The sequence below is a fragment of the Equus asinus genome, chromosome 9 (assembly GCF_041296235.1).
Source record: "Equus asinus isolate D_3611 breed Donkey chromosome 9, EquAss-T2T_v2, whole genome shotgun sequence".
Lineage (NCBI taxonomy): Eukaryota > Metazoa > Chordata > Mammalia > Perissodactyla > Equidae > Equus > Equus asinus.
The window spans coordinates 38,410,779-38,437,487 of NC_091798.1; the positions used below are offsets into that span (position 1 = coordinate 38,410,779).

General features: G+C 53.2%; 2 protein-coding genes and 1 long non-coding RNA gene across 9 annotated transcripts in view; 2 read left to right on the forward strand and 1 right to left on the reverse strand.

Annotated features, from left to right (window-relative positions):
- On the forward strand, nt 1-23,494 carry ARAP3 (ArfGAP with RhoGAP domain, ankyrin repeat and PH domain 3). 5 transcript variants are annotated; one of them, XM_014850253.3, is made up of 33 exons: nt 1-137; nt 1,842-2,382; nt 2,497-2,558; nt 2,664-2,775; nt 6,629-6,832; nt 6,975-7,044; nt 7,270-7,390; nt 7,480-7,664; nt 7,744-7,850; nt 8,107-8,306; nt 8,402-8,487; nt 8,630-8,812; nt 8,957-9,083; nt 9,701-9,817; nt 10,491-10,638; nt 10,746-10,848; nt 12,671-12,890; nt 13,600-13,663; nt 13,884-14,047; nt 15,908-16,120; nt 16,396-16,501; nt 17,473-17,620; nt 17,898-17,966; nt 18,664-18,738; nt 18,834-18,948; nt 20,437-20,565; nt 20,649-20,782; nt 21,005-21,087; nt 21,184-21,219; nt 21,353-21,416; nt 21,516-21,653; nt 21,855-21,893; nt 22,466-23,494. In XM_014850253.3, exons 2-33 carry the CDS (start codon nt 1,859-1,861, stop codon nt 22,949-22,951), a joined length of 4,632 nt encoding a protein of 1,543 aa, XP_014705739.1. In that variant the 5' UTR covers nt 1-137; nt 1,842-1,858; the 3' UTR covers nt 22,952-23,494. The 5 variants fall into 5 exon arrangements, with proteins under 5 accessions (XP_014705739.1, XP_014705740.1, XP_044636605.1 ...); XM_044780671.2 differs by having other exon boundaries at nt 5-137; nt 1,874-2,382; XM_014850254.3 differs by lacking the exon at nt 21,855-21,893.
- Nucleotides 23,475-25,676, reverse strand: LOC139046254 (uncharacterized). Its single transcript, XR_011506091.1, has 3 exons — nt 25,542-25,676; nt 25,235-25,436; nt 23,475-24,120 (listed from the first exon to the last, which is right to left on the reverse strand). It is a non-coding gene; the product is annotated as an uncharacterized lncRNA (long non-coding RNA).
- FCHSD1 (FCH and double SH3 domains 1) overlaps nt 25,673-26,709 on the forward strand; it is an 11,513-nt gene continuing 10,476 nt past the window's right edge. For all 3 annotated transcript variants that reach the window (XM_014850240.3, XM_014850242.3, XM_014850243.3), the window contains exons 1-2: nt 25,673-25,798; nt 26,046-26,143. In XM_014850240.3, coding sequence (XP_014705726.3) covers nt 25,778-25,798; nt 26,046-26,143 — 119 coding nt within the window. In that variant the 5' untranslated portion in view covers nt 25,673-25,777. The remainder of the gene's footprint in view (nt 25,799-26,045; nt 26,144-26,709) is intronic.

Sequence of the window (26,709 nt, forward strand, 5' to 3'; positions counted from 1 at the left end):
AAGGAGGGAACGGACCGGGCGGGGCGGGGCTGGTCCCGTCGGGGGAGGGCTGAGAGGAGGCGGGGCCGGCGCGGCGGGACCCGGAGACTCGGCTGGCGAGGCGGGCACCGCGGAGCGGACGGCGGCCGCGTAGTGAGGTGAGGACCCCTGCGCCCCGGGCCCCGGCTTCCCAGACTCCTCCCCATCACCTCCTCGTGGGCCTTCGTGGGATCCCAGACCCCCTCCGCGCCGGCGGCCTCCCTCTCCCCTTTCCCTTCCCCCTCCTTGCCACGACCTGCCCCTCCCTCTGGTTGCCCGGCCTCTGCCCCCTCCCTCCATCCCCCCTCCCTCGTCGCAGCCCGAGCTGCCCCGCACTGCCCGGCCCGCCCCCAGCACTCCTGCACGACGCACCTCCTGGTTCCTAGTCCCGTGCCCTCGGGCCAGGCCTGAGTCACCGGGAAACTGGTCTCTGAGTCAGGGCCGGAGGCACAGCACCGGGGCCCTAGCATGGGGATGGGGCCCAGACGCAGAGAGACAGAGAGGCCAGAACTGATGCTGGGGTGCGGGGGAGTGCTGGTCAGGGCCCCTTAGGAGAGAAACGGAGAGAGCTGAAAGAGGGAGAGAGCTGAAAGAGGGAGAGAGCGTACAGGCAGAGGCGGAGAGACAGAAACGTAGAGTGAGAGGTGGCCAGAGATATGGATACAACTAAAAACTAGTTAAAATTGGAGACTGAGGCAAGGAGAGGCTTAATGACAGAGAGCTAAACAAGGAGACAGACAGAGATGGATTTAGAGGTGTAGACAGAGATGGAGTGAGGTAGAGACAGGGACAGGGCAGAGACAAAATTCAGGGGAGACAGAATTAGAGATAGGTCCAGGGAATAGACCAAGGTCAGGGTCAGGCTGGCGTAATGGGACAGAGCATGAGAGACCTGAGCCCAAGGGTGTTGGCAGATAAAAGGAAGGCTTGGAGGAAGCAGAGGTAGGAGGATGTCATTTCACCCTGCTGAGTCCCTGTAGGGGGGCTGGGTGCTCACATGTGCACAGATGTGTGTGAAGATGCTGAGGTGGGTGGAGAGTGAAGACCCTGGAATACCCTGGCCTCTGGACCCTCATCTCTCCGGCCCCCAGTTCTCCACCCCGTCCCCACTGCCCAAGTGGTCTCTGCCCAAGGCCTAGACCCCCCATGCTGGGACTAGTTAGGGCTTTCTTGGAAGCCTGACCAAGGCAGGCAGGATGTGGGGGGGCCAGGGCTGGAGGGACAGGAAGGAAGTCTGAGCAGAGACAATAGGTGGAAGGGGAGGAGGAACTGGGAATAACCAGGATTAGGAAGGCCCGCCTGTACCTCAGCTCTGGAAACCAGTGGGAGGGGGATCTGTACCCCCTCCCTCCTCCTGTGCTACAGCTGCCCCTGTTCCCACCTTATGCCACAGCAGGATCAGGCCACATCATGGGCCCCCTCCTCCCTACCACCCCCCTTCACCCTGCCCCTGTGGGGTTCCAGCATCTTGTCCCATGCTTACTTAGCTGAGTGTGCAGTAACGCAGAGGCAGAACTTTGACCCAGACCCAGGGTGGGCAGGGGCTTGGGGGCCAACGCTACCACTGACTTGCTGTGAGCCTGGGGCAAGCCTCTTCCCCTCTCTGGGCCTCAGTTTACTCATCTGCAAATGAAGGGGTTCTCCTATAATGAGAAAGCCCTTTCTAATGTTCTGGGATGGCTCTGCCTCCAGATGGCAGGCCTCTAGTCATTTTTCTTTGGAAGAAGACTGGAGTCTGGTACCCCCTTTCCAGGCCTCAGACTTTGGGACAGGGAGGGGGAATCTCAGCCTGAGCCCTCCCTTCACCCTGCCCCTCCCCCCAGCAATGGCCTGAGCCCCCATGGCTGCCCCTCAGGACCTGGACATCGCTGTGTGGCTGGCCACGGTGCACCTGGAGCAGTATGCAGACACGTTCCGGCGGCACGGCCTGGCTACAGCGGGTGCAGCCCGGGGCCTGGGCCACGAGGAGCTGAGGCAGTTGGGCATCAGCGCCACAGGGCACCGGAAACGCATTCTACGCCTGCTGCAGGCGGGCGCGGCAGAGGGCTCCCCGGACCCCCAACTGGATAGTGCCATGGAACCATCCCCAAGCACAGGCCCCCAACCCCAGCTCCCCAAGCCTGTGCCTAAGCCCAGGACTGTATTTGGTGGGCTCAGTGGGCCCACCGCCACCCAGAGGCCTGGGTTGAGCCCCGCTCTTGGGAGACCAGAAGTGTCCAGGAGCCCAGAGTCCAGCCCGAGGTCCCCTCCTCTTCCCACATCCTCCTCTGAGCAGCCTTCAGCCTTGACTACTGTGGAGATGATGCCCAATGCCATCTACTTCGGCCTGGACTTAAGAGGCGGGGCACAGACAGCTCAGGACATGTGAGTGGGTTGGGTCCCTGGGAATTCAATGGTGAGGAGGGGCAGGGGGGAGCAGAGCATGAGGGCTTGTCCTTCCTCTTCTCTTCCTAATGACCACTAGACCTTTCTCCTCAGGGCCCCGGATATCTCCCAGACAGCTGCCCCTACCCCTGCCCTCAGGCCCACAACGGGCACAGGTAGGTGGATTATCCTGGGTTCAGGGAGAGGGACTGACCCTCAGGACCTCAGACACTTCCAGCTGATCTCTTCTTCCCTGTCTCCCCCATTCCTGCCCCTGCCAGTGCACATCATGGATCCTGGTTGCCTGTACTATGGTGTCCAGCCTGTTGGGGTCCCAGGGGCCCCTGACAGAAGAGAAGGCAGAGGTGTCTCTCAGGACAGGGCTGAACACAGGTGAGTAGTCAGGATGGTGATGGCAGGAAGAGTGGAAGCTTGAGGAACAGTTGAGCTGGTGGCGGCCACGTATTCAGTTATTCATCACGTGTGTGTGTGCACACACACATCAAATGTGTCCACCGTGTGCCAGCCAGGTACTCAAGATACAGGACAAAGATAACAGACCCAGTCCCACCTCAGGCAGCTCGTGATTCAGTGGGACAGACAGGAAATAAAAGAGTAGACAAACAAATGAATATATAATTTAAAATAGGGAGAAGTGCTTTTCACTCTTTCATTTAACAAATCTTTATTGAGCACCTATTGCATGCCAGATATTGTTGTAGATACTTGGGATAGATCAGAAATCCCTGCCTTCGTGGGGAGGTAGTCAATTAACAATAGATATACTAAAAAGTTACATCCTATGTTAAAAGGTGTTAAGTGTCATGGAAAAAAATAGAGTAGGGTAAGAGGGCTGGGATGGAGTGAGGCAGGGAGTGGACTGCAAGTTTTCATTAAGAGTTGCCAGAGTGGGGGCCGGTCCCGTGGCTGAGTGGTTAAGTTCGTGCACTGTGCTTCAGCAGCCCAGGGTTTCCCTGGTTCCGATCCTGGGCGCAGACATGGCACCACTCGTCAGGCCATGTTGAGGTAGCGTCCCACATAGCACAACCAGAAGGACCTACAACTAGAATATACAACTATGTACTGGGGGGGCTTTGGGGAGAAGAAGAAGAAAGAAAAAAAAGAAGATTGGCAACAGATGTTCACTCAGGTGCCAATCTTTAAAAACAAAAGAAAAAAAGAGTTGCCAGAGTGTGAAGAAGATGACATTTGAGCAAAAACCTGAAGGGAGGGAGGGAGGCAGCCATGATGACGTCTGGGAGAAGAGCGTCCCAGGCAGGGGGAGTGGCCAGAATAGAGGCTCCAAGGAGGCCGTGTGTCCAGGGGGATCCAGGAGCGGTGACGAGCCCAAGGCCAGCGGAGCTGGAGCAGAGTGGGCCAGGGAGGGAGAGGTGGGAGAGGTGGGAGGAGACAACATCGGAGGTAAAAGAGGCCAAAGGTAAAAGGGGCCAGATGGGGCAGGACCTTGTAGGGACTTTTGCTTTTACTCTGAGTGAAATGGGAAGCCCATGGAAGGTTTTGACTTCTGGTTTAAGAATGCCTCTGGGTGCCGGCCCGGTAGTGCAGTGGTTAAGTTCCCACATTCCGCTTTGGTGGCCCGGGGTTTGCTGATTCGGATCCCGGGTGCGGTCATGGCACCGCTTGGCAAGCCATGCTGTGGCAGGCATCCCACATATAAAGTGGAGGAAGATGGGCACAGATGTTAGCTCAGGGTCAGTCTTCCTCAGCAAAGAGAGGAGGATTGGCAGCAGATGTTAGTGCACGGCTAATCTTCCTCAAAAAAAAAAAAGAATGCCTCTGGTTGCTGTTTGGAATGGTCTATAGGCAGCAAAAGCAGACGCGGAGACCAGTTAGGGGGTTCTTGCAGTAATCCAGTAATCTAGGTGAGACATCTCAGACTAGATGGATGGTAGTGGAGATGGTGAGAAGTGGTTGGATTTTGGTATATTTTGAAGGTAAACTGGTCTAGAAAATTGGGGTGTGAGAGAAAAGATGAGTCAAGAATGACTTCAAGGGTTTCAGCCTGAGCCTGCACTGTCCAATGTGGTAGCCCCTAGCCACATGTGACTACTGAACACATGAAATGTGGCTAGTCTGGAGTGAGATATGCTGTAACTATAAAACAAATACCACATTTCAAAGACTGAGTATGACAAAAGCAATACGGGATGAATATAAGACATAGATATAAATTATCTTAAAATTTTTTATATTGATTACGTACTAAAATGTTAATGTTTGGGGTGTGTTGCATTAAATAAAATATGTTATTAAAATTAATTTCACCTGTTTCTTTTTTAATGTGGCTACTAGGAAATTTAAAATTACATATGTGGCTTTCACATTGACTTCTGTTGCACAGTACTGTTCTGAGTTGCCGTGGTCAGAGATGGGGAGGCTGTGCGTAGAGCAGGGAGGTGGGGCTAGAGCAAGAGTTCAGTTTTGGATGTGTTGAATCTGAGGTGTATATTATATACCCAAGAAGAGGTGACAAACAGGTCATCCTCAGCGGGTCTGAGCTTCAGCTCTAGATTTGTGAGTTGTTGGCATTTAGATGGGTGTATGTCGCTGTGAGTGAGTGTTGATAGAGCAGAGGGCCAAGATCAGTGTCCTGGAACACTCCAATATCAGGAGGTTTGGGAGAAGAGGAAGAATCAGCAGAACAAGCTGAAAAGAAATGGCTAGTGAAGGAGAAGGAAAATCAGGAGGAGGTGATGTCATAGGAGCCAAGTGAAGACAGTGTATAAGGAGAAGGGAGAGGTCAGCTGTGTCAATGCTGCTGACACGTCAAGTAAGATGAAGACTGAGAGTTGACCTCTGGAATTGGCAATGTGGAGGTCACTGGGGACCTTAACAAGTGGGGGAGATGAAAGCTTGATCAGAGTGGGCTCAAGAGAGAACAGGAAAGGAGTTGGAAATATATAGACAACATTTTTGCGGAGTTTTTCTGCAAAGAAGAACAGAAAGTTGGAGTGGTTGATAGTGGAAGTGGAGTCCAGAAAGGGTTTTTTATAGGATGGAATGTTATGTATGTTTATAGGTGAATAGGAATGATCTGGTAGAGAGGGAAAATTAGCTGATGTAGGGGAGAGAGAGGGGAGAAAGTCTGGAGCGATGTCCTTGTGTAGGTGAGAGGAATACGATCAAGTGCACCGAGGATGGACTGGCTGTAGACAGGGGTGTTTATTATAGTAACAGGAGGAAGGCAGAGTATGTGTGAAATTGAGTAGGTGAGGCGCTGGGAGTCTGTGGGGGTTCTTGTCTGATTGTTTCAATTTCTCAGTGAAGTAGGAAACAAATCAGGTAGAGTAGTGATTCTCAACCTTAGCTGCGCTACAAGCTGGGGAACTTTTAAAACCACAGATGTCTGGGCCCCACTCCCAGCAAGTTCAAATTTAAGTGTCTGGTCTGGGGCCCGTATACTGGTATTTTTAAGTTTCCCAAGTGGTTTTGTGCTGCTGAGGTTAAGAACCACTGGAAAGCGATAGCTAATAATAGAGGACTTTCTGAGAAGATGGCATAAGCAAAGACCTGAGGGATGAGAAAAAGCAGCTCCCGGAAGCACGTTCTAGGAAGAGGGAAGAGCATGTGCAACGGCTCTAAAAAGGGGAAGAGAATGTGGCTAGACTGTGGTGAGCAAGGGGGAGACAGATAAAGATGAGGTCAGGGAGTAGCCATGGGTCTAATTGTACAAGGTCTTGCAGCCCATGGTAAGGAGTTTGGATTTATCCTAAGTGCAAATGGGAAGTTATTGCAGAGTTTCATGCCTGGGAGTGAAATGACGTCATCTGCAGTTTTGAAAGAGCTCTCTGGGGCAGTGGGAGAATGGATGGGGGAGGGAGGGCAAGCATGGAAACAGGTGACAGGCAGTTCAGTCTCCCAGTGAGAACTGATGGGAACTTGGTACAGGGAAAGAAAGTCAAGAACTTTTTGGAGAAAGAACCAATAATTTTGATTATTGATTAGATGTGGGCACCTGTGGCAGGGAACCATCTACACACCCCTCCCCAACCTTTCTACCAAGTAATACTAATGGCAGAGGAGAGGGACTGAAATTTTCCAAATGAAAAGTCCAAGTGTGCTGGGGGAAGAAGCTCCAGGCTAATCTTTTGGGTTCCCAACCTCCCTATTCCCCTGTTTGGAAAGCAGATCCAGTGTCTGCCAGGCATTCTATTAGGAGCTGTGGGTGGGGATGTCCAAGGAGCTGGGTCTAATGTGTGCTCCTCTCTGTCTTGGCCTCCGCAAGGCTCAGCAGGCAAGATCTAGAGGCACGGGAGGATGCTGGCTATGCCAGCCTTGAGCTGCCCGGGGACTCCACCCTCTCGCTGCCCACCCTGGACACAGAGGAGAACAGCGATGACCTCATTTCACCCTATGCCAGCTTCTCCTCCACGGCAGACCGCCCCACACCTCTGCTCAGTGGCTGGCTAGACAAGCTCTCCCCTCAGGGGTGGGGCTGCTGGGAAGGGAAAGGGAGGGAGGGCAGGGAGGCTGGGCGGTGAGGGGGCTCAGGTCTCAAGTACCCCCAGATCCTTGGAGCCCCCCAGATGCAGCCCCCACCATGCACTGACCTTGGCCGCTCCCTTCCCCAGAAACTACGTCTTTCAGAGGCGCTTTGTGCAGTTCAACGGGAGGAGTCTGATGTACTTCGGCAGCGATAAGGTGGGGATCAAGGACATGCCACATAGGGTGGGGGGAGAGGCAGAGGGAGGGTTGAGAGGGTTCAAGATTGGAAGGATGGTGGGGGTCACCACATGACTGATGTCCGCAACTAAAGTAGCGAGGTTAGCAGTGTACCCCACTGCTCGTGAAATGAGTGCTGATCTCATTAAAAGTTAGTGCTGGCCCAAGTTCCTGTCCCCATGGGTCATTGGGCTGTCTCTCCAGGACCCCTTCCCCAAGGGGGTGATCCCTCTGACTGCCATTGAGATGACACGTGGCAGCAAGGACAACAAGTTCCAGGTCATCACCGGCCAGAGGGTGTTTGTGTTCCGCACAGAGAGCGAGGGTGAGGGCTAGGGTCCCCTGGGTCAGGGTGGGGGCAAGGAGGTTGTGTGAGCACACAGCCTGCCGACGTGCTTCCCTGTTCCCCACCAGCTCAGCGGGACACATGGTGCTCTACACTACAATCCTGCCTGAAGGAGCAGCGCCTCCTGGGCAACCCCCGGCCCCCCCAGCCGCCCCGACCCCTCCGCACGGGCATGCTGGAGCTGCGCGGACACAAGGCCAAGGTGTTTGCTGCCTTGAGCCCTGGAGAGCTGGCACTGTACAAGAGTGAGCAGGTGAGGAGGGCTGGGCTGGGGCCGAGGGGCCTGGCCTAGCACATTCTGGCCTCACTGTGCCTACCCCCGACCCTGCCAGGCCTTCTCTCTGGGCATCGGGATCTGCTTCATTGAACTGCAAGGCTGCAGTGTCCGGGAGACCAAGAGTCGCAGCTTTGACCTGCTCACACCCCATCGCTGCTTCAGGTGGGGCCCAGACTGGCAGGAGGCAAGGCTTGGGGAGAGACTCTTGAGGGAGGCACAGGGCTGCAGAGGACTAGAGGCCTCCTCAGTAGGATGTCAGTGGGTGTGCATGGATGGGACGCCACTGAGCAGGGTCAAGGATGTCAGGAGGGTCTGGGATGGCCCAGGTGTGGCCTTGGTGACTCCTGCAGGAATGGCTAGTGGGATGGGACAGGTAGGGGGTGTGTCCATGCCCACGGCCTGGCTGTCCACCCCTCAGCTTCACGGCCGAGTCTGGGGGGGCTCGGCAGAGCTGGGCAGCTGCTCTGCAGGAAGCAGTAACCGAGACCCTGTCTGACTACGAGGTGGCTGAGAAGATCTGGTCCAATCGGGCAAACCGGCACTGTGCGGACTGTGGGGCCTCCCGCCCAGACTGGGCTGCTGTCAACCTGGGGGTGGTCATCTGCAAGCAGTGTGCAGGTGAGGGCTAGACCTTCAGCTGACACGGGGAACGGGAGAGGGACTGGGGCGGGGGGCTGAGGTACCCATGCCATATGTGCCTCACACCCTAACAGGTCAGCACCGTGCTCTGGGTTCTGGTATCTCCAAGGTGCAGAGCCTGAAGCTGGACACAAGTGTCTGGAGTAATGAGATAGTGCAGGTAAGGAGTCTGAAGAGGGAGAAAGTGGGGGGATGGAAGGAGAGCACCCAAAAGAAGGCCTTGGGTCCAGCTTGGGGACAGGATTGGAATGTCTGGAAACTCTTGAGTTCCTGTCACTGGCCTCTGCCCCTTCTTCCTGCAGTTGTTCATTGTCCTGGGAAATGATCGCGCCAACCGCTTCTGGGCAGGGGCACTACCCCCAGGTGAGGGGCTGCATCCAGATACAACCCCTGGCCCCCGGGGAGAGTTCATCTCCCGGAAATACCGGCTGGGTCTCTTCCGGAAGCCCCATCCTCTGTATCCAGATCATAGCCAGCTTCTCCAGGTAGGAGGGACAGGTTGGGGTTGATGGTAGGGAGAAGAAGTTTCTGAGTTGAAGTGCTTAGACTTGGGGCAGGGGGCTATTTTGGTGACCACAGGACTGTCTCCAAAGGTTCCGGGGCTGACGGAGACTCTTCCCTCCCTGCAGGCACTGTGTGCGGCTGTGGCAGGACCCAACCTGCTGAAGAACATGACCCAGCTCCTCTGTGTCGATGGTGAGGAGTCCTGGTCCCCCTCAGCCCTTGATGGCAGCTTCCCTGGTCTCCTGCCCCCAGGTAATCCCCGCACATGCCTCCTCTCTCTTCCTCAAGAATTCTCAGCCCCAACCTGTGCCCTGGTTCTTCCAGGGATGCAAATTACCCCCCACCCAGCCCATCTCAATGGCCCAGCCTGGGAGGTTTCCCAACCCTCTGGGGCCAATTTCCTGATGTCATGAAATAACTAACGATGATCACTGCCTGGGGTAGATCTGGATGTTTGAGGTGTTGGTGCTGATCTGCCCCTGACAGGGTCAACCTCTAGGCCAGGTTGCATCTCCCTGGGGGCAGTCTGATCATAGAGATGGTCATCTTAAAGAGGGTGGTCTCCAGGAGTCAGGCCAAAGGGCCTGAGACACTTACAGGAAGGCCCATGCTCTGAGGCCCCCACCAGAAGCTGACTGGCCCATTGGCCAGCTGGTAGGGAGAGGCAGTGGGCAAGGGCTGGGTTAGGGGCCTCATCTCACCCTCTTTTCTAATATGGGTAGTGAGGGGTCCAGCTCCACTGGCTCTACCTGGCCATGCTGCCAGTGGAATTGAGTCCCACTGTCTTCCTCGATTCGATCTCTTCCCCAAGGGGTTTGAGCTATCGCATTGCACTGGCCTGTCCTGACCACTTCTCCTTCCCCTTGCAGACCCCTCCCCTGGTGTGTACAATGAAGTGGTGGTGCCTGCCACTTATAGCAGCTTCCTGTACTGTGGTCCCATCAGCAACAAAGCTGGACCCCCACCCCCTCGCAGGGGCCGGGATGGTAAGGAGGGAGCCAAGGGATGGGAAAAGACAGGGTTAGAAACTGGGATGGGAGTGAATGTACCACAGAGGGACAGGGAGGAGAGGGCTGGCATGGAAAAGTGGGGCCATGCCCTGGGGTGGGCTGGATGCAGGGGGTAAAAGAGGGACCATGCCAGGTGGCAGCTATGGATGATAGTTAAGACCCTGTGCTTTGGGGCTGGCCCCGTGGCCAAGTGGTTAAGTTCTCGCGCTCCGCTGCAGGCGGCCCAGTGTTTCGTTGGTTCAAATCCTGGGCGCGGACATGGCACTGCTCATCAAACCATGCTGAGGCAGCGTCCCACATGCCACAACTAGAAGGACCCACAATGAAGAATATACAACTATGTACCGGGGGGCTTTGGGGAGAAAAAAAGAAAGAAAAAAAAGAGCCTGTGCTTTGAGGCCAGACTGTTGGGGTCAAATCCCAGCTCTGTTACTTCCTACCCATGTGACTTGGGTAAGCTACTCAAACTCTGAGCTTTCCCCATCTGCAAGACAGGAGTGAATATAATACTCACCTCATAGAATTGTTGTGAAGATTACATGAGATCATACATAGGCAGCGGACTTGGCATAGATAAATATCTGATAATGGGAATTCGGACAGTGGGGACAGAGATCTTCTGCCTGTTGACCATCCCTTTCCCCCTTAGCTCCCCCCCGAATGTGGTGTGTGCTGGGAGCGGCTCTGGAAATGTTTGTGTCAGAAAGCAGCCCTGAACCCCTCAGCCTCATCCAGCCCCAGGATGTTGTATGTTTGGGTGTGAGCCCGCCACCTGCTGACCCAGGTGACCTCGACAGGTAACAGCCCCCAAGCTCACTGAGCTCCCCCTTTTTCTTTCCTGATCTCAACTCAGAAGCCCCCTCACTGGCCCTCATTGTCCTCCCTGACCTCACCTTCTCTCCAGGTTTCCCTTTTCCTTTGAGCTCATCCTCACTGGAGGGAGGATCCAGCATTTTGGCACAGATGGAGCTGACAGTCTGGAGGCCTGGATCAGTGCCCTGGGCAAGGTGAGAGAGCCGAGACCCCTCCCTGACAGCTCAGGGTTCCCTGTCCCCACTAGCCCCCATCCTGTCTTATCTTATTCCTACAGTCACTCCCACCCCTTCCACTAACAGCTAAAGTTGACTGAGTACTTATTCTATGCCAGGCCCTGTGTTGAGCACTGCCCACTCAATATCTCATTTCATTTTTACAGCCCTCAGAGGTAAGGATTAGTAATATTTCACACATAAAGAAACTGAGTCTCGGAGGTTATGAAGTCACTTGGTCAAGGTCACAGAGCTAGGAGGCAGCAGAGCACAGGACCAAAAATCAGGCCTCTTTCGCCAAAGCTCACGGCCCAAACCTCACTGTGCTGGGTCTCTTCCCACAGAGAGGCTGCCTCTGACTCCCGCTACCCAACCCCCCAGTTCTCCAGGTCCAGAGGCAAAGCTGCCTTCATCTGTCCCAGCTTCTCCATTCCCAGGCAAGCCAGTCTCTCTCCATCCTGCACCCTCTCCCTGGAATTAAAAGTTCAGGCCCTGGAGTCAGATATCCTGGGATTTGAGTCCTCCAACTCTCTGCCTTGTGAGCTTTTCCATATGGGTAGAGTGGGTGTAAAAGACCCACCCCCTAGGGCTGAGGATCAAGTGACATGTGAGGCCCACACTGCCTGGCACACAGCAAGTCCTCCATCTGTGGGTGTTGAAATAGTAATTGTGATGATGATGACAGTCACTCTCATCCTTAAACAGCTTTTCCCTCAGCCCTGCTCCACCTTCAGCTCATCACCCTGGCGCCCTCCCGACAACTTCTCAGAAAGTCATGTGCCCTGGCAGCCTGCAGTTCCTCCTTCCCCCTTGCAGCTGCCCTCCTCTGCTGTACTCTTCTGAGCTGCTACCCTGCGGGTGGCCAGTGACTTCCCATCTCTGCAGTATCTGACACTCCTCTGTAGGAAATGCTCAACTCCTCTGGCTTCTGACCTCACTCTCCTGGTTCTCCCATAACTCCTCACACCAAGAAATTGTCTCCATATCCTTTAAGGGCTCTATCGTGGCCTCCCCAGCCGGGTCCAAGTCTCCTCTTATTCCTTCCCCAAAATCTAGCCCATCCTTTAAGGCAGTGCTGCCCAAAGTGTGGTCTGCAGACTGTGACACCATACTGGCTCATGGACTCTTTGTCATGGCCGGTGACAGGATCAGTACAGAAGTTGACAGTCAGCATTTAGAATCTTTCCTAGCAATTTGACAGTGATCTCGTGTGGAATCTAACTATAAAAATTGGGGGCTTATATTATGTATGTCTTTCTTTTTTTCATTTCATTTTTCTAGTAATTCATTTTTATTGGTTTTTATATTAGTTAGTGAGGAGATTGGAAATTTTTTTTAAAAAAAAAGAAAAGAAAAAACTCCCTGTTCCATGACCACAGGTGGTTTGAGAAGCATTTCTTTGAGGTCCATCTCAAACACTCCATTCTCGGTGAAGCCTCTCCTCGGCTCCCTCTGGTGGTGGGACCTCCCAGGGCATCATGATGCTTCGGTTATAGCATTTTGGTTATCCGTTCTTTCCCACCCCTACATCCCAATTAAGGGCCTGAGGCTGCCACACAGGGGTCTTCTGTGTGTTGGCTGGAGCAAATTGAATCTAATTTTCTTCCTGTCTTTTTCCGTCATCTCTTGTCTTTTCCTTGGGTCCTTCCTTTGCTCTCTCCCCATCCCTTTTCATTCCTCTTTCTTCTGCTTTCTCTTCATGTCTTTCACTGCCCTTCTCTGTCCCTCTCACTCTTATGTCTCTCCCCCACCTCTTGTCTCTTTCCCCGTCCTCCTCTCTATGTCCTCATCCTCCTCACAGTGGTTCTCCCCGCTGAGCTGTCACCAGCTGTTGGGCCCCGGGCTGCTTCGGCTGGGCCGCCTGTGGCTGCGGTCCCCATCTCATACAGCCCTGGCCCCTGGCCTCTGGCTGTCAGGGTTCGGACTTCTTCGTGGTGACCACCTCTTCCTGTGTCCGGCACCGGGTCCTGGCCCCCCAGCCCCTGAGGACATGGTGCATCTGCGGCGGCTACAGGAGATCAGTGAGCAGTGGTGGGGACTTGGACGAAGGGTGGCCATGGTAGGGGGTCGTGGACCTTCATCTATTTGGGGGTCCCTATGGGAAACAGCAGAACACAGAGGATTCCGGCACAAGCTCTGGAGTCATACTGCCCAGTTTTAGATCTCCAGTTCCATCACTTCCTAGCTGTAAATTTGGACAAGTTACTTAACCTCTCTGTGCCTTAGTTTCCTCATCTTTACAATGGGCACAATAATAGAGTTGTAGTGAGTTCCAAATAAGGCAATACGTGTAAAACACTTATCACAGAGCCTGGAAGGAGGCATCTTGTAAGTGTTCAATAAATGTTATATGTTATAAATGTTATTGTTGTTATCATTATTTGGAGTCACTTGCTGGTTGGGGACTGGGAGAGGGGCCTGGGTATTCTCACTTCCTCCTAAAAGAGGAACAGTGTAGGATAATGTTCCTAGGGCTTTGGAGACAAGAGACCTGAGTTCAAGCTCAGCTCTGTCATTTTATAGCAAGTAATCTGAGGCAAGTTATTTAACCTTCTGAGCTTTAATGTGTCACCTGTAAAATGGGGATAATAGTAGGTACTTCATAGGATTTAATGCAGCATTTTTCGTAAGGCTCCTAGCCTGGCACCTACATACCTTAAATACTTAATAAATATTCGTTACTATGATGAAGACAATGATGATGATAATGTCCGATGATTCTCCTCCCAGGTGTGGTCTCGGCAGCTGACACCCCAGACAAGAAGGAGCATTTGGTCCTGGTGGAGACAGGAAGGTAAGTGCTGCCACTGCCTTTGACCCTAGGCCAGCCTTTCTAGAGCCCAGCCCACATCCTCCACCTTGGCCTGCTGGACCACTGCCCACTTCCTCAAAGTCACTTCCCTAGTTCAGGGGCCCCTCTGGGTTGGGTGTTGCTGCCCTCTGCTGGTGGCTCTGAGATGTGTGGTTCTTGTGATCCTGGGAGCCGGCTCTGACTCAGGCTTCCTGGGTCTCAGGACCCTGTATCTGCAGGGGGAGGGCCGGCTGGACTTCTCAGCGTGGAGTGCGGCCATTGAAGGGGCAGCTGGTGGGGGCGGCACAGGGCTGCAGGAGCAGCAGATGAGCCGGGGTGACATCCCCATTATCGTTGATGCCTGCATCAGTTTTGTCACCCAGCATGGTGAGTGGGTACTGGCCAATACTGAGCCAGTGGGGGATGGGGAACATGAATGCAGCCAAGGGGGTGATCTCCCTGCAAGACCTTTGCCTCCAGAGACTGCAGCCTGAGGGCAACTGGCTGTATGACCCTTGGCAAGCTGCTTTACCACTCTGAGCCTCAGTTCCTCATCTGTAAGATGGGGCTATTAACAGTCCTCATCTTCCAGGATAGTTGTGATAATAAGATAACACATGTAAAGCATTTAGCGCAGGACCTGGCAGGTAGTAAGTGTTCCAGGGTAGCAGTTACTGGGGCGTGGGCATGGAGAGAGCATGGCACTGCAATGTGACTGGAGATGTCGAGCCGTAGAGAACAAAGAGGGGGCAGCCACGAGGCCAGAGCCAAGCTATGCAGCCACATCCTTGAAGGTTTCAGCACAATTATTCTGTGTGGGAGGTTTTCAAGGCATAAAGGATCAGCTATGCAAGTGGCTCTCAGAATTCTTTGTGAGTTTTTGACCTCTGCTTTATTCTCCAGCCTCAGTAAGGATCAAGTGGATTCTATCTCCCCAGCAAACCCCCATTAGAAGGCTGGACTCTTGGGAAGGAAAATTCACACAACACTAAGGAGGGGAGTAAGGGGGAAAAGGCACATCCACGAACCTACAAATAGCTGTGCTTACAACCTGGACACTGTGTAGTCAGGGGCTCATGACAGTCTCCACGCCTTGGCAGTAGCCTCCTGCAGTGACTTCCCCACTCACTAGACCTCTGCCCTTTCTCAGCCTCCCTCGTGTTCAGAGGAGGAATGAAGTCAGAGGCCCAGGGAAAAGCCCTGGAGGAAGAGTATGGGTGTTCATACCCGCTCCTCCACAGTCCTCGCACCACTACCCTTCATTCAACAGATATTTACTGAGCTGCTCCCATGTGCCAGACTCGAGGGATATGGCAATGAACAGGAAGGTTCTATGAAGCTCAGAGACTAGTGGGAGAGATGGGTAATAAATAAGAAAACAAGTTCGGTCCTCATTATTCGCGGTAGTTCTATTCTATAAGGCCACTGCAATCACTGAATCAATGCATACTAAATCCTTGCCCCTGTGGAAATACAGGGTTAGGTTCTTGGAACCCTCTGATCGCATTTTCATCCACTGATCAATACATAATCTTATTTTATGTGTGTTTCTGTTTAAAGACACTTTATTTAATATATATTGTTGATTCATTAACTTTGAACCCGCAGCCAGCAGCACTGTAACTCACGCCTGAAAGACGCTTATTTGACATACGTATTTTCCCCATAAGGCACGTCACAGCCTTCTTGTTCTTAGGAACATTAGACAGCACTTCAGCGCTACATTTGTGGGCCATTTTAAACAGTGAAATCACCAAAAAAAGCACAAGAATACAAAAAATGTGGCTGTAAATCTGAAAAGAACATTTGTTTACCGTATGAGGCGTTAGCTGGGAACATGTCCATCAGGCAATTCAAATTTTTCTCTGCTCTGTGCATGTTCACACATGACTGAAAAAGTGCCACACACATTGATTTTAGCAAGTAGGTGAATTTGCAAATATGATGATCTGCAAATAAGGAGGACCTGTAAGGTGTTTTCAGAGAGTGCTATTTAAAAGTAAAAGAGGTGAGGAGACAGAGAGTGATGGGGGCTGCTGTGAGTGATGGGGCTGTGAGGGATGCACAGTCTGAAGATGAGGACTTGAGCAGGGACCTGAGAAGCAAGACCATGGAGGAAGATTTCCTTCTCTCTGACCCCTCTACCCCCCAGTAGCCACATACCATGTCGGGGGGTCATGGGTGGGATGCTGGGCAGGTGGTGGGAGTCTTTGGGTAGTGGTGAGCTGATATGTTGGCTGTTCTCAGGGCTCCGGCTGGAGGGCGTATACCGGAAAGGGGGCGCCCGTGCCCGCAGCCTGCGGCTCCTGGCGGACTTCCGGCGGGATGCCCGGTCAGTGAAGCTCCGACCAGGGGAGCACTTTGTGGAGGATGTCACTGACACCCTCAAGCGCTTCTTTCGAGAGCTCGATGACCCTGTGACCTCTGCACGGTTGCTGCCTCGCTGGAGGGAGGCTGCCGGTACTCCCAAGATCCTTAAGAACTCCTCACAGGCAACCAAGGCCCACCCAGGAACCCCACCCACCCCAACAGAATCCCTGAAGCTCTCATGTGGGATTGGGCAGCCCCTCTCCCCAGCATTCCCACCCCCCACTCTCCCTGCGAGGATCCCCAGGGACTTAGTTCAGGGAAGGTGGGAAGGGGGCAGAGACCCGTCCATCCTGGGTTTTTTCCTCTAAAAATCGCCCCACCCTCCCTTCTCCAATCCTCTCCAACCCTCCCCCATTCCACCCCAGAGCTGCCCCAGAAGAATCAGAGGCTGGAGAAATACAAAGAAGTGATTGGCTGCCTGCCGAGGGTCAACCGCCGCACATTGGCCACCCTCATCGGGCATCTCTATCGGTCAGTATAGCCAGGCCTCTTGCAGGCTCCCTCACTGACCCTTCATCACCTCTGTCCAACCCTTGTGCTTACATTCGTTCATTCACCCCACAAACAGTTTTTAAGTGAAGGTGTCACAGCGTAAAGATTCACAGTGAGGGCTTTGGGGTCAGACAGACCTAGGCCTTGATCTGGCTCCACTAGTCTAGCGTGTGACTTTGGATAAGTTCTTTGCTCTCTCTGAGCCTCAGTTTCCTTATTTGAAAGAGGAAGATGGTGTAATGAATAGTACCCACCTCATAGGTTACGTGAAAGTTAAATCAGATAATCTTTGTGAAATTCTTACTACAGCACCTGGTACGTATGTAGTCAGCATTCAGAAATAGTGAGCAATCAATATTATTTCATTTTATTATTCTATGCCAGGCAAAGGATTCGATGTAGGAGACACAGAAGAATAAGATGCAGATCCTCCTTAACCAGTCTGCTGGGGAGACGGGTCTCCAAGTGATTCTGGGGGGAAGCCCGGCTATGCTGTACTGATTATACCCTGTCACAGGGGCTGGCCAATGATGGCCTGTGGGCCAAATCCAGCCCTTGCTTGTTTTTGCAAATGAAGTGTTATACATAAAATGTAAAGCCATGCCCATTCATTTAGATATTTTCTATGGCTCCTTTCATACTATAACAGCAGAGCTGAGGAGTTATGACAGACACTGTATGGCCTGCAAGCCTAAAATGTTTACTATTTGTCCCTTTACCTAAAAAGTTTGCTGACCCCTACTCTATTTAAAATCACCCACTGCTCATCTGTCTCTCCCCTGGATTGGGAGCTCCTTGAGGCTTGTGTCTCACTCACTGCTGTATCCCAAGGGCTTAGCCCAGGGCCTGGCATACAGTAGGGCTTGGTAAGTGTTTACTGAATGAATGGATGGGTTGATGAACGGGTGAGCACAAACTGCATTCCTCATGCCCTTCACACCCCTCTGCAGGGTGCAGAAGTGTGCGGCTCTAAACCAGATGTGCACGAGGAACCTGGCCTTGCTGTTTGCACCTAGCGTGTTCCAGACAGACGGGCGAGGGGAGCACGAGGTGCGGGTGCTGCAGGAGCTCATCGACGGCTACATCTCTGTCTTTGATGTAAGCTCTCGTGACCACGGACCTACAGTCCCTCTTCCTGGACTCTGGATCCTGCTCACCTCTGCATCAGAAACTATCTCCCAGAGCCCTGGGCCCCTCCCTCCCATAACTTTGCTCCTAACATCCTTGCCCCACTGGTTCTTAGCTCTTCTGGTCTCAAACCCTCTCATACGGGTGCTCTGATCTTGCATATCTCTCCCTGCTTCCCTCCTTTCCTAGCACTCCCACCCCGCACCCCCGACGCGTGCCCACACACGCCCTCTTGGCTCTTCCACAGATCGACTCTGACCAGGTAGCTCAGATTGACTTGGAGGTCAGTCTTATCACCACCTGGAAGGATGTGCAGGTAACTTGTCCTGACTCCAGACTCCTGAGTGGGCCAGCAGGGGACATCAAGATAGGAAGCTGACCTTCTGCTTCTGGACACTGGCCCCCAGCTTTCCGGGACACAGGAGAAACTCAAGGAGGGGAATGTTTGGGGGAGGGGGCTTTGGTTTAAGATTTGCTCCATTTATTCCACCATGAGGATTTGTCATCATCAAATGGTGGCAGACAACCTCAGTTCCACATGTAAGCCATCCAAGGAAGAGTTAGCTAAGGCAGACAGCGAGGTGAGATTACTGTAATCATACTAAATACAGTGGCAGACGGCTGAGGACTGATTACAGTCCAAGCACCTGTCCTCTCACGTTAGCAGCACATAACTCCAGGAAGGAGGTAGTCCCAGTTTTTTCAAATAAAGAAACTGAGTCTTGGAGGGTCACTTATTCAAGGTCATTCTGTAGTGAGGGCAGAGTTGGAGCCCAGACAGTCTGACTCCAAACCTGACCCCCAAGCAGTAAGCTGCTCTGCCTTGGGAAGCACCTGTGCAGCCTTGGGGTCCCACCAGTCCTGGAGTTCTCCCTTTTAAGGGCCTGAGCGACCTTGGGGGTGAGGGTTGGGAGGAGACTTCTGTGTGGGGGAAGCATTTATGAGGCAACATGAGGAGTCCTTGACTCTTTGCATCCTCTGTGTCCTCCTGACTTCTTTACCCCTCCCCTCAGCTGTCCCAGGCTGGAGACCTCATCATGGAGGTTTATATAGAGCAACAGCTCCCAGACAACTGTGTCACCCTAAAGGTCAGTCCTGAGGGGACAGGAGCAGAGATGGGAGGATGGAGGGCAGGGTTAATGGCCTGATCGGCATGAGTTCTCTGCTTTTGTCCTGACCCCAGGTGTCCCCAACACTGACTGCCGAGGAGCTGACTAACCAGGTACTGGAGATGCGGGGGACGGCCGCTGGGACAGACTTGTGGATGACATTTGAGATTCTTGAGCATGGGGAGCTTGGTAAGTATGACTGTGTGTGTGTACATGTGGTGGGGGGTCAAAGTCACCAATGACAAATACAGTAGACACTGTCCTCATGTGAGGACGTTGCATGTGAGTGGACATTCCATACAGTTGGCCACTCCTTCTTTTTCAATACTCTCTCTTCTCTTGGCTTTCATGGACCCTACAAACCCTTGGTTTCCCTTCCACCTCACAGGAGGCTTCTCTTCCTCTTTTGCCCAGATTCCAAATGTTGGAGGGACCCAGGGCTCAAATCCTGGATGCTTTTCTTTTCTCTGTCTACATTTCTCCTTGGATGAGCTCATCCATTCCCATGGCTTTAAATGTCATTAATAAGCTGGCCACCAGATTTTTATCTCTGGCCCAGACTTCTACTCTGAATTCCAGGCTCACATATCCAAGTGCCTACTTGACACCTCCACTTGTACATCTCATGAGCATCTCAAATTTAAAACGTCTAAGACCAAACTCAATTCCCAACCTCCTCCCCTAACAAAAAGCCCAGGCCATTTCCTAGTTTTTCCTAACTCAGTCAATGGCACCACCATTCACCCAGTTATCAAGGCCAGAAACTTGCGAGTCCTCTAGGACTCCTCTCTTTCCTTCATCTTCATACCCAGCCCAAACAACTAGTCCTGTAGATTCTATTGGAATCTATCACTTCTCTCCATCTCCACCATTGCCACCACCCTGGTCAAAGTCACCATTATCTTTCTGATCCCCAACGTCAACCACTAAAATATTCGGTCCCAGAAAGAGAATAGTTGGCCAGTGTTCCATTCTTGCCTTCTGACAGTCCGTTTTCCCCACAGCAGCCAAATGAACATTTCAAGCAGAAATCAGATCGTGCCATTTCCATGGTTAAAACCTTTCATGGCTTCTCATTGGACTTAAAATAAAATTCCTTGTTATGGCCCACAAGACCCTGAATGTCTGGCCCTTGCTGATTTCTTGGACCTCATCTCGCATAACTCATTCTCTTTGCCCCAGTCACTCTGGCTGTTTAGTTCCTCAACCACATCTTACCTAACTTAGGGCCTTTGTTCTTGCATCTTGTCATACCTGAAATCTTCTTCCTTCTGATCTTAGCATGGCTTGTTCTTCCTAATCCTTCAGGCCTCTAAGTCTCATCTCCAAATGCCTCCTCTGAAAGGCCTCCCCTGATCACCCTATCTCAGTAACTGCCATTATTCTCTCTCAGCTTCTTATTGTTTCTTAATTATTTGTCTTTAATTATCTTGTTGACTTCTCTGTTACTCTCTGCTTCCTGACTAGGCTGCGGGCTATGTGAAGGCAGGCCCTGTGTTTGATGCTCACCACTGTACCCCAAGGGCCAGCACAGTACCTGGCAGAGAGTCAGTGCTAAAGTAAATGTCTGTGGCTAGATGGTGGAATGGATGAATGAATGAATGGCTGGTGGGAGAGCAATTGGGGGCTCCAGGCTGTGGATTTCTATTTGATACCCACCCCCACCTTGCTTCTTAGAGCGGCCTCTGCACCCCAAGGAAAGGGTCCTAGAGCAGGCCCTACAATGGTGCCAGCTCCCAGAGCCCTGCTCAGCCTCCCTGCTCCTGAGAAAAGTCTCCCTGGCCCAGGCCGGGTGCCTCTTCACAGGTGAGCTTCCTTCTTCAGCCCAGCACCCCCACCCCCAGCTTCTCCCCCAGGACGCTCCACCTAGCACTGCCCATTTATGCCAGGTATCCGGCGAGAGAGCCCGAGGGTGGGGCTGTTGCGGTGTCGGGAGGAGCCACCCCGTTTGCTGGGAAACCGCTTCCAGGAGCGGTTCTTTCTGGTGCGTGGCCGCTGCCTGCTGCTGCTCAAGGAGAAGAAGGTGGGGCTCTGTGGCCAGCGGGGAGGGATGCTTGGGGGCTATGTGGGAGGAGCCATGACTGCACAGACCCTCTCGCTCCACAGCCCATACTCTCATCAATCTCATTGCTTTCCTGGCCCTTTGACCTTAGTGAGAAGTCAAATGCTTCCCTGACTTCACGACCTCATTAAACGTGATCCTTCTCTCACCTCTCAACCTCACTGACTCCCTTCATGTTCTCAGAGCTCTAAACCAGAACGGGAGTGGCCTTTGGAAGGTGCCAAGGTCTACCTCGGAATCCGCAAGAAATTAAAGCCTCCGACACCGTGAGTTTTCTTCCCCAGCCCACACTTCTAGGGCCTTCCTGCCATCACCCCTCTGGCCTTTCTGATCACCCCATCACTATTATCCTGTGCTTCTAGGTGGGGCTTCACGTTGATACTGGAGAAGATGCACCTGTGAGTACCTCCCAGCCTGGCTTTTCCTCTGACCCAACCCTGCTGCCATCCTCTATCTCTTCACTTTTGCTATCCTCCATCCCTATAGCTGTGACCCCTCCACTCCTGCTAATTCCTCTCTGATCACCCCCAGCTACCTGTCCTGCACTGATGAGGATGAGATGTGGGACTGGACCACGAGCATCCTCAAAGCTCAGGTGAGTGGAAGGAGAGGGCTGAGGATTAGGTCTGTGGTCCCAGCTCTACCCCTCAGCACCTCCCAAACCCTCCTGTGCCAATCCTCACCCTCTCTCCAGCATGACGACCAGCAGCCAGTGGTCTTACGACGCCGATCCTCCTCTGACCTCGCCCGTCAGAAGTTTGGCACCATGCCTTTGCTGCCCATCCGTGGGGATGACAGTGGGGCCACCCTCCTCTCGGCCAATCAGACGCTGGTGAGGTCCCCCCGCCTGCCCCAACCCTCCTGGTCCCTGCCAGTGCCCTTGCCACACTGTAGGAGGGAGTGGTGTGCCTGCCAGCCTGGTGCCCCCCTCTGCCTTCTCTGTGCCCCCACTCCCCACCCCTGGCTCCTGTTGCCAGGCCTCACTGTGTCTCTGTGTTTCTCCTCCCCTCACCCCCACCCCACCTCTGCCTAGCGGCGACTTCACAACCGGAGGACCCTGTCCATGTTCTTTGTGAGTACTGTGCCTGCTCCAGCTGTGTGCCTGTCAGCCCTGTGTTCCTCTGTGCTGCCTGAACCTGTGTGCTTTCTGAATTTGTCCTGATGAAGGCCATCGGCGTGTGTGTGTGTGTGTGTGTGTGTGTGTGTGTGTGTGTGTGTGAGAGAGAGAGAGAGAAGAGAGAGGGAGACGAGAGAGAGAAAGAGCAAGTGAGTGAGTGTTCAGGTCAGAAAGAATGAGGAAAATGAGGGATGGTAGGATGTGGTGAGAAAAGGGGGAAGTGACCTCAGGATCTGAGAAATAGAAGCAAAGTGGTTAAGTGAGTGCATTTTGGAGTCAGACAGACCTGGGTTCAAGCCCCAGCTCTACCATTTACTCTCTGTGTGATCTTGGGCAAACTACTTAACCCCTCTGTGCCTCAGTTCATTCACTTGCAGTGTAACCCACTGTACAGTGTTGTTTTGATATCATACATGCAAAGTATTTTGCAGCATCTGGCTGAGAGGACGAGCTCAATAAATGTGAGTGATTAGTAATCTGATAACTCTAATGCTGTGCCTGCTTCCTGCCACCCCATTCCCATCCAGCCAATGAAGTCATCCCAGGGGTCTGTGGAGGAGCAAGAGGAACTGGAGGAACCTGTGTATGAAGAGCCAGTGTACGAGGAAGTGGGGGCCTTCCCCGAGCTTACCAAGGACACCTCCACCTCCTTTTCCACCATTCGGGAGCGGACAGCCAAGCCAGAGACCTCCCTTGCCAGCCAGAGGTCCTTTGATCAACCCCTTCTCTCCAAGCCAGGCACCCTGGGCCAGGAGGAGAGGCCACCTGAGCCCCCTCCAGGCCCCCCTTCCAAAGGCAGCCCCCAGGCACATGGGTCCCTGGAGGAGCAGCTGCTCCAGGAGCTCAGTAGCCTCATCCTGAGGAAGGGAGAAACCACCACAGGCCCGGGCAGCCCCTCCCAGCCCTCCAGCCCCCAGGCCCCAAGCCCCAATGGCCTTGCAACACAGATGCCTGGCTTCCCCACCCAACCTCCCTGCCCTTCCAGTCCACCCTCCAGCCAGCCCCTCACATGACCCTGGGACGAGTCTGAGGGAGTAGGGAACCAAAAGACCCGAGTTCTCAACATGGCAGACATGGCTAGGAGCTTCCTCTGCTCTGGCTGAAAAGACTCCAGAATCCAGTGATAGTGTGGAAGGAGCACAGGACTGAGGGCTCTGGAGGCTGTGTCCTGCCCAGAGAGTGAGCCTCCGCTCACTTATCTGTACCATGAGGTAACTGAAATAAGGAGAGCAGTGAAGTCAGACTGTCTCTCAGAGCTGTAAGCCCCACATATTTCCCGACAATGGCAACTCCTGCTTTATATATTTGATAGGTAGGGGTTCTGTGAGAGAGTTGGGGTTTTAACAGAATGGTTTTACTGCATTAAAGAAAAAAAGGATTTGGAAGCCTAAGATCTGAATGATCTCTAAGTCCATCCTACCCCTATATTCAGGGACTACAGTGGAGTCATGGAGTGGGGAGGTTGATTGGGGTTGGGAGCTGAGGCAAAGAGGAGCCAAAAGGATGGGTCATTGTTAATAAATCTTGGAACCAAAAGGCTACCATTCTTTTATTCACTCATACGTTCATCCATTCATTCATTCAACAAATATGTATTGAGTACCTAATTGGTTCCAGGTCCTGGGGATCTAGTATGAACAAAACAGATGGGGCTTCTGCTTTTATGGAGCTTCCACTGTAGAGGGGGAACAGAAAACACGGGCTGGCCCTGTGGCTGAGTGGTTGGGCTCGTATGCTCTACTTTGGCGGCCCAGAGTTTCCCAGGTTCAGATCCTGGGCGCGGACCTAGTGCCGCTCGTCGGGCTGTGCAGGGGCAGGCAGCATCCCACGTGCCACAACTAGAAGGACTCACAACTAAAATACAGAACTATGTACTGGGGGACTTTGGCGAGAAGAAGGAAAAAATAAAATAAAAATAACATCTTTTTTTTTTTTTGAGGAAGATTAGCCCTGAGCTAACTACTGCCAATCCTCCTCTTTTTGCTGAGGAAGACTGGCCTTGAGCTAACATCCATGCCCATCTTCCTCTACTTTATACATGGGACACCTACCACAGCATGGCTTTTTGCCAAGCAGTGCCATGTCTGCACCCAGGATGTGAACCGGCGAACCGAGGGCCGCTGAGAAGCAGAAGGTGCGAACTTAACGGCTGTGCCACCGGGCCGGTCCCTAAAAATAAAATCTTCAAAAAAAAAAAAAAAAGAAAATACCCACAAACGAATTCAGTGCTGTGAAGAAACTAAACCAAAGTGATGTTCTTGAGAGTGATGGTGGAGGTGGCCTTTAGGCTGTGTGGACAGGGGAGGCCTCTGTGAAGAGTTGAAACTTAAGGGTAAGAAGCCAGACGTGTGGCGTGTGCTGGGAGAAGGCGCTTCTGGAGAGGGAAAGCAGCAGGCATGAAGGTTCTGCAGTGGGAAGAGACTTTAGCCTGTTGGGGGAACAGCAAGGAGGCTGGAGTGGCCAAAGCACAGTGAGTGGGGAGCAGAAGAGAACGAGCTGAAGTAGGAAACATCAGCAGGGGCCAGATCATGCGTAGCTTTCTAGGCCATGCTAGGGCATTTGGGTTTTATTCTGAAGCAGTTGAGGAGGTTTAAGGAAAAGAGTGATGAGATCTTATTTCCATTTTTTTTTAAAAAAAGAAGATCAATCACTCTGGATGTTTTGTGAACCATGGGTTGCAGCGGGGAAGAGTGGAAGCAAAGAGACCAGATATTAGACCAAGAGACTGCTCATGGGGGCTTGGACTAGGTTGGTGGTTTTGGAAATTGAGGGAAGTGGATCAATGGGAGATATTGTTTTAGAAATAGAAACCTATAGGAAGCTATAGGATTTGCTGGTGGATAGAATGTGGGGGTAGGAGAAAGGGCACACTGACTCTGGGTTTCTGACTTTACTAACTGGATGGAGAGTGGTGCCATCTAGTATGTTACCTGGGGGAGGTGACTGGGGCGGGATCATGAGGTTGAAAGGAGAAGTTTTAGAAGTTTGAGGTACCTATCAGATATACAAATGGAAGTGTCATGGGCTGTTACATATGTGAATCTGGCATTTGGGGCCACAGAACACTGCCTTTTCCAAGTCGGGGGTGTGGTGACAGGGGCGTGGGCCAAGGGTAGGTGAGGGGGATGAGGAAAGGGTGCATGGGTCCTCAGCAAGGAGTGCTGGGGCTGATAAATCCTGATGTGCAGAGCCTGAAGGGCAGATCCTAAAGGTGATGGGGGCTTTTGGGGCCGAAAGGTCCTATGCTTATCTCCCTCTCGTTGGTACTGTTTAGTTTCCATTGGCCAGGGATGTACCTGTGTTTTCCTCTGAGATTGGTTCCTTCCAGGCTCCAGGCGTCTTTCTCATCCCGGCTCATGCTGGCTTTTCCAGTTCAGTGGGAATTGGGAAAGGTCTGGGACCAGCCTTCTCTCCCTGGTCAGACGCATCTTCGCTCAGGCATCCAGTGACAGATTGAGTTCCTCGCCATTCTTCACTCTTCGCGCCGGAACAGAAGATCTGCATATGTAAATACATGATTAGAAATAATTACGAGCTGAGTCAGCGGCTCCACTAGAAATAGAACCCAGGCGTCTTGACTCACAAACCTGGGGTTCCCCCTACCTCCCAGCGGACGCGGCGTCCAGCCGGCGGCCCCGACCCTTTCCGGGGCATTTGCAGCAATAACAGAGGTTTACGTAGTTTCTCGGCGGCCCCCTGGCGCTTCGCCGCCGGGCGCGCACTGCGACCAGACGTGGGCGGGGCGGGGGCGGAGCCGGGCCGGGTCCGAGGCGGGGCCTAGTCGTGGGCGGGGCTTCTTCGAGTTCCGGAGTCGAGTTGCTGCTTGGGCCAGAGCGGAGATGCAGCCGCCGCCCCGAAAAGTGAGCTTCATCTGGGAATGGGGACTCCTGGCGGGCTAGGGCAGGGGAGGGGGCTAAGGGGGCACCAGATCCGCGGTGGGGGACAAGGAGTGGGAAAGAGTCAGGGCCCAGCCCAGAAGTAACCGAGGAAACAGCCCAGCCACTCCCTGGCCCCGCCCCCTCACGGCTCCCTGGCTCCCTGCGCGGAGTGTTTTTCGGGTCTCCGCGCGGGAGCGGGGGGGTCTTCATCCTCTTCTTATCCCTATAGGTGAAGCCGGCCCAGGAAGTGAAGCTTCGCTTCCTGGAGCAGCTGAACATCCTTCAGACCCGGCAGCAGAGGGAGGCAGATCTGCTGGAGGACATCAGGTAGCCCCTGACCCCCCCGACTCCCTCCACAAACCCTCACCTTCGCGGTCGGGCGCTGCATCTCTCCTCCGACATACAGCGTCGGGGCGGGGCGGCAGGGGGTGGGGCTGGGGGGCGAGAGACGAAGAGCTTTCCAGCCCATCCGTTCACAGCCCTCAGCCTAGGCCTGCCTCCCCAGATACCAAATAGGAATTATGACCTCTCCCACTCCAACACACACAAACACACGGGGTATCTCCTTCAAACTCGTTGACTCCATACCACTGCTTCCACCTCCACAATCAAGCTTAGGGCAGAATCCCCCCTCCCTCTTCTAGACCTGTTGGAAGGCTGGCGGACACTGTACCCAGGCCCCCCATCAGTCCTCACCTCCAAGCCCACAGATGGTTCTCCATGGGTGGGGAGGATCCCGCTGAGGCTCTGAGCAATGAGGTGAGGTTGTCCTTTGTTGCGGCTGCCCGAGGTGATCTCAAGGACTCTGTCTTCAGTCTCATTCCCTCATGGTGTAGTCACACTTTAGGCCTGGCTTCCCTCTTCCTCCTGCCCAGGCTGAGGAGAGGATTGAG

Excerpts from the sequence above, each read along its gene's own strand:
- ARAP3 (XM_014850253.3), top strand. The coding sequence starts at position 1,859 with ATGGCTGCCCCTCAGGACCTGGACATCGCTGTGTGGCTGGCCACGGTG. Across the intron at positions 9,818-10,490 it reads CCCTCGCAGGGGCCGGGATG|CTCCCCCCCGAATGTGGTGT; the intron begins GTAAGGAGGGAG and ends TTTCCCCCTTAG. Across the intron at positions 10,639-10,745 it reads GACCCAGGTGACCTCGACAG|GTTTCCCTTTTCCTTTGAGC; the intron begins GTAACAGCCCCC and ends CCTTCTCTCCAG.